The sequence below is a fragment of the Coregonus clupeaformis genome, chromosome 12 (genome assembly GCF_020615455.1).
Source record: "Coregonus clupeaformis isolate EN_2021a chromosome 12, ASM2061545v1, whole genome shotgun sequence".
NCBI classification, from domain to species: Eukaryota; Metazoa; Chordata; class Actinopteri; order Salmoniformes; family Salmonidae; genus Coregonus; species Coregonus clupeaformis.
Window position 1 is genome coordinate 37,027,503 of NC_059203.1, and position 6,711 is coordinate 37,034,213.

The 6,711-nt window shown below is 41.9% G+C and overlaps 1 protein-coding gene across 1 annotated transcript; it reads left to right on the forward strand.

The window, feature by feature from the left end:
* The first annotated feature begins 523 nt into the window (after positions 1-523).
* LOC121578519 (probable protein BRICK1) lies at positions 524-6,384 on the forward strand. The gene is made up of 3 exons (XM_041892886.2): positions 524-676; positions 5,561-5,643; positions 5,767-6,384. The coding sequence occupies exons 1-3, from the start codon at positions 559-561 to the stop codon at positions 5,791-5,793; spliced, it is 228 nt and encodes a 75-aa protein (XP_041748820.1). The 5' UTR covers positions 524-558; the 3' UTR covers positions 5,794-6,384.
* The last annotated feature ends 327 nt before the right edge of the window (positions 6,385-6,711 follow it).

Here is a 6,711-nt window from a genome sequence, read left to right on the forward strand (position 1 = left end):
GACTGATATATATACAGTGATGGTGCAGAGATGGCACGAGCAGTGGAATAGAGATACTAAGGGCAGGCATTTATTTCAAGTACAGAGGAAAGTCAAGGAGGGGAGGATGGCAGGAAGGGACAGAAGAGAGGAGGCTATTTTTACAATAGTAAGGGTGGTACACAAATGGTTAAATAAGACTTTAAATGTGATAGGAAAGCATCCAATAGGAAAGTGTGATTTATTGCCAGGAAACATGGAGCATGTATTGATAGAGTGGGCAGTAATAGGGAAAGATAGGCTTAGATATGGGAGAAGGGGATACATTTGTTTAAATAGTATATTGAGTAGAACGTCACTAGATACAGTCTCAAATATTTTGTTATCTTTTAAGAGAAACAGGGCTGGCAGGTAGGATTTAGTTTCTCTGTCTCTGGCCCAACCTCCAGCACAGTAGATGGCGGTAATGCACCATAAGGTTGGATGCTGATAAACCCCACCAAAGACGGAGTTCACGTTTCAGGGAACTGTCGCCACCTGCTGGTAGCTAGCGCTAACACAGCTTCCTCAAAACAGAAAATGGCCGGTCAAGAAGATCCTGTGCAGAGGGAGATCCACCAAGACTGGGCAAATCGAGAATACATTGAGGTTATCACGAGCAGTATCAAGAAAATAGCAGATTTTCTAAATTCCTTCGGTAAGTACTCAGTAACTAGATAGATGACTTGGTAACCGCAACAAAAAGGCTGTCAATGTTAAGGCCTAACCTACTTCAAGCCCTGCCGGTCTTCTTCTTGGCTAACGCTAGCTAGCACGTTAGTTGGTTTCCATCCAAGACAGCAATAATATACCTGCAAAACGACTCTTACGTATAACACGTGTTAAGAATTATACTTGCAATGTTGTTGCGACTTGCTGCAACGTTTATAATTTATCGAGCAATCGATGAAACTGCTTCACTGAGCTTGCTAGCTAATACTCGTGCTAGCTAATTTTGCGATGAGATTTTACCATGACTACAGTGCCATGGACTGGACTTTAACATAGGATGAAGTGGGCCAACACTGATTTTGTATCTGTGGGTTCTAAAATGGATAGCTAGCTCCAGCTTGCAACGAGTGTGAACTTGCATTAAGGGAGGGGTGTAGCTGCCCCAGTATCTGCGATTTCGACGATGATTACGACGTCTCTTCTACGCCCAGGAAGCTCAGCAAGCGTTAACGTCAAAATACGTTCGTTTCTCACCAAATATGAGTTTCACTTAGCAACTATCTCCATTTACTCCCGTCAAGGCCGGTATGTACTTCCAAAAAAGCTTTAAATAAACATTTACAATCAACCGCACAGGTCGGTTCCTGGAGAGCTACTTGTAACAAACCTGAAGCATTTTATAAACCTGCTAATTATTAGAATAATGTGAGCTAGATTAGGGTTAGAATGAAAACCTGCTGGATGGTACCTCTCCAGGAACAGGGTTGGAGAGCCCGGTTATAGAATATGAATCACATTGCAACGTCTGCTTATGCCCACACATTTAATACACTCAAACATCAAGTTAATTTCAAAATAGCCATCATCGCTGTCAATTGTGATATATCGTTCTTTCAATTTTACCGGTGAAACTGCATCTGCATGCCAATCATTTGATTGAGCTCAATCATTTTAATGGGAATAGCCTATGTATTTCGATCTTTTTGAACTACTGTTTCGTGAGCGAATTAGCACAGTTGGTGTTAACTATTACATTTTCTTTTATTTTGTTTCAATCAAAGCATATATCCTGCCCAGTGGTACACTCGGTTGCGTTTTGGCGCATGAGAGAACGTGACTATTCAGCTTCAGCTAACCATCCTAAAATCTCACTATAAGTTTTTTGTTTGTTTGTTGGTGTAACGTTATAGGCCTACTATGCTATGCTATTATATTCGGTTATGGAAAATATTAATGAATGATTATGTGATCTTGCGAGACATTGATTCAGCTTTGATCTAACTTAACACAATTGTGAGAAGTGATAGTCTTCTTCTAGTTGTAATAATAAGTGATGAGTATGACTATTAGGCGTAGGCAACATATCTTGAGTGTTATTTTAAATGATTGGAGCGCCAGGATCGAGCAATGATGTTAAAGAAGTTGAACCAACTTGTTTACATTTAAGTCATTTAGCAGACGCTCTTATCCAGAGCGACTTACAGTTAGTGCATACATTATTTTTATACCCCCCGTGGGAATCGAACCCACAACCCTGGCGTTGCAAACGCCATGCTCTACAAACTGAGCTACTGAGCTACATCCCCTGCCGGCCATTCCCTCCCCTACCCTAGCCAATTGTGCGCCGCCCCATGGGTCTCCCGATTCGAACCAGGATCTCTAGTGGCACAGCTAGGACTGCGATGCTGTGCCTTAGACCACTGCGCCACTCGGGAGACTTGTGGTGCTGAAGGATAGCTGAATCATAGCTCTGCCATTCGGCCAGTTCAGGATTTTGTGTTGTTGCAGTGTAGCCTAATAGGCCTACAACTATGTGGTATAGTTATTTTTAGGCTATAGCCTAATTTAAATACAAGTACAAATGGCATTGCACTGTTTTCGAGGAGAGGGCTTTAGTTGCGAGTAGGCATTTCATTGTATTGTGCAGCTTACACTTCTGTATCATAAATTAACTTTGATTTGATTAGCTTGAACACGTTTACAATATACAGAGAGGTGAACTATCAATTCGTAATTTATTTGCGTAGTCAAATCATCAAATCTATTGACCAAGTTGTGAACATAAATCATTACTACGTAGAAGAAGAAACTGCCATAAAAACTAGCTTTTGGTGTAGTGTATTCATGCATCTCAATAAACTATAAACTAATTGCATTATTACCTCCAACATGGCCCAATTCACATTTCCCACCCTGACATACCAAGCTAGAACAGGCCCTGCATCTCAGCCAATAGGCTAAATATCCCAACTGCTTTTTTTTATTTTTTTAATTTCACCTTTATTTAACCAGGTAAACCAGTTGAGAACAAGTTCTCATTTACAAATGCGACCTGGCAAAGATAAAGCAAAGCAGTGCGATAAAAACAACAACACAGAGTTACATATGGGGTAAAACAAAACAAAGTCAAAAATACAACAGAAATACATATAATATACAGTGTGCAAATTTAGCAAGTTATGGAGGTAAGGCAATAAAATAGGCTATAGTGCAAAATAATTACAATTAGTATTAACACTGGAATGATAGATGTGCAAGAGATGATGTGCAAATAGAGATACTGGGGTACAAATGAGCAAAATAAATAACAATATAGGGATGAGGTAGTTGGGCGGGCTAATTTCAGATGGGCTGTGTACAGGTGCAGTGATCGGTAAGGTGCTCTGACAACTGATGCTTAAAGTTAGTGAGGGAGATAAGTGTCTCCAGCTTCAGAGATTTTTGCAATTTGTTCCAGTCATTGGCAGCAGAGAACTGGAAGGAATTGCGGCCAAAGGAGGTGTTGGCTTTGGGGATGACCAGTGAGATATACCCGCTGGAGCGCAGACTACGGGTGGGTGTTGCTATGGTGACCAATGAGCTAAGATAAGGCGGGGATTTGCCTAGCAGTGATTTATAGATGGCCTGGAGCCAGTGGGTTTGGCGACGAATATGTAGTGAGGACCAGCCAACAAGAGCGTACAGGTCACAGTGGTGGGTATTATATGGGGCTTTGGAGACAAAACGGATGGCACTGTGATAGACAACATCCAATTTGCTGAGTAGAGTGTTGGAGGCTATTTTGTAAATGACATCGCCGAAGTCAAGGATCGGTATGATAGTCAGTTTTACGAGGGCATGTTTGGCAGCATGAGTGAAGGAGGCTTTGTTGCGAAATAGGAAACCGATTCTAGATTTAACTTTGGATTGGAGATTCTTAATGTGAGTCTGGAAGGAGAGTTTACAGTCTAACCAGACACTCAAATGACTGCCTCGCCTGGTTCACCAACTACTTCTCAGATAGAGTTCAATGTGTCAAATCGGAGGGCCTGTTGTCTGGACCTATGGCAGTCTCTATGGGGGTGCCACAGGGTTCAATTCTTGGGCCGACTCTTTTCTCTGTGTATATCAATGACGTCGCTCTTGCTGCTGGTGACTCTCAGATCCACCTCTACGCAGACGACACCATTTTGTATACATCTGGCCCTTCATTGGCCACTGTGTTAACAAACCTCCAAACGAGCTTCAATTCCATACAACACTCCTTCAGTAGCCTCCAACTGCTCTTAAACACTAGTAAAACTAAATGCATGCTCTTCAACCGAACGCTGCTTGCACCCGCCCACCCGACTAGAATCACTACTCTCGACGGGTCTGACCTAGAGTATGTGGACAACTACAAAAACCTAGGCTATTTAGTCTGCCAATAAGAATGCGGTGGTTGACAGAGTCGAAAGCCTTGGCCAGGTCAATGAAAACGGCTGCACAGTACTGTCTATTATCGATCGCGGTTATAATATCGTTTAGGACCTTGAGCGTGGCTGAAGTGCACCCATGACCAGCTCGGAAACCGGATTGCATAGCGGAGAAGGTACGGTGGGATTCGAAATGGTCGGTGATCTGTTTGTTGACTTGGCTTTCAAAAACTTTTGAAAGGCAGGGCAGGATGGATATGGGTCTGTAACAGTTTGGATCTAGAGTGTCACCCCCTTTGAAGAGGGGGATGACCACGGCAGCTTTCCAATCTCTGGGGATCTCAGACGTTACGAAAGAGAGGTTGAACAGGCTAGTAATAGGGGTTGCGACAGCAACTTCCAGAGAGGGTCAGGCTCCTTGGGCTTTGTGGTGGCCACTCTGGTGTGGGTGTCCTCGGCAGAACGGTGTCACTGTAACCAAATGGTCACATATCGTTCTGGGTTCCACTGCGCAAGAGAGGTTCCGTGGAGTTTTATGAACGTAAAGGCAGACACAGTGAATTAGGATTAATTTTTTTAACTTTCTTATTGGCCAAAGTGGTCAATCCGTAGTGCACACATGTAGCCTACAGTTCATCATTCTCGCCACCACCAGTGTTTCTATACATATGTTTGGTTTGTCAATCTATCATTTTCGTATAATTTGTGGTAATTAAATATAATTTATTTAGCATTTATCAGAATACATTTTCCAGAAATAGTTCTACCAGCTCTGTATTCTCAAATTGAAAAAGGTGAGGGAGCGCCGCTGCTCCGCGCTCTGGCAGCACTACACCCCTGATTATAACACTTGCAGAGCTTTGTGTTGGAGCTTCCTGGGCATTAGAGAGGAGACACGTCATACTCACCGTCAACATCTCTAACGCACAGATACTGGGGCAGGGCGTAGCTAGCCTCTATGTACTTTGGAACCTACCTGACCCATGCATACTGTAAATTGAGACAAATTGATTGCATTATTGAACTACAGTGCAATAGTTAGCCTACACTTGGGAGATTATGAACATGTGCATTATCTTCATAACCTGTGATATTGATGCGATTTGATTCAAAGTCAATTAACCATATTTACTTATGAGTGACATTGATGTGATCAGAAATGAAAATATGTGGACCTTATATTTCCTTTGCTTTAGATATGTCCTGCCGGTCTCGTTTGGCCACCCTGAACGAAAAGCTGACAGCGTTAGAGCGGAGAATTGAGTACATTGAAGCAAGGGTAAGTGTCAGAATTGCCACTCTAATTCTATATTGTAAATAAATGAAATGTTTCCAGTTTGATTTCCCTGTACGTTACTGGATGTCATCATAATGTGTTCTCTAAACCTCTTTCTCTGTTTAGGTCACAAAAGGAGAGACATTGACCTAAACCAAGATGGTATGCTGGACTGGTTGCTGCAGTTTGGCTGAGGATTGACAACTACATTTGTGACCATTTCCATGTTTGACCTTCTTGTTTTTTAACTAGCTATGTATTTTTATGATTTTGTATTTGGTCTGTGGGACCACAAAAGACACTTCACACTGTGTGTATTTGGCTACTGGATGGTGATGATAATACCACAGCATCTCCCACAATGTACAATGGATTGACTCATTTAATGCCATCTTAAACTTTGCACACTAGCTCTGCATTGTATGTATTTGATCATGGACAAACATAACTAGTTTTGATGTGCACAAATACATTAAGAACATCCTAATAGGGGAAAGGTTAATTCAAACGTGATTATGTAAAGGAGTGTACCCACCCCTATGGAGATTTTAAAGCATATGCATTGCAGAAATATCCTTCCTCTTTGGCTGAGCCAGGATGATTTGTGCCACAGGAAGAGGAAGTGCCAAAATGAATAGTCAGCTCTTTAACTGTGGTCATTCTGCTTATCCATCTTTCACTTGTTGTAATAATTGTGTTTTCCCATCTTGTTCAAACGAAATGTATTAAACTGTTTAAAAGTAAGTTGTCCATCATGTCCATGTTTTTGGACATAGGGACTTGAAAGAGTGTTTGGCTCAAGGGTAGCATTCATAGATGCCAGGTTGAAGGTGTTACTGGAATATAATATAGGCTGTGTAGTATCAAGACCAACTTGTATTTGCTCATAGTTAGTCAATACACATAACATCTGCCAATATAGCCTCTGGTCGCTGCCCTCAGCCATAAATTTGTGTTCTGCTCTAAATGCCACAGGGACTGATTAACGTCTCTCTTGGTCAAAATGACTATGATTATGAGGGGCAAAAAGTGTCCCAGTCAATTCACCCAATATAATTGGACCACACAACC

What these genes read in the sequence shown, in the direction of transcription:
- LOC121578519 (XM_041892886.2), top strand. Translation starts at nt 559, where the DNA reads ATGGCCGGTCAAGAAGATCCTGTGCAGAGGGAGATCCACCAAGACTGG. An exon ending in AGATTTTCTAAATTCCTTCG is followed by an intron (nt 677 to 5,560) that starts GTAAGTACTCAG and finishes CCTTTGCTTTAG; the next exon opens with ATATGTCCTGCCGGTCTCGT. An exon ending in TTGAGTACATTGAAGCAAGG is followed by an intron (nt 5,644 to 5,766) that starts GTAAGTGTCAGA and finishes TTCTCTGTTTAG; the next exon opens with GTCACAAAAGGAGAGACATT.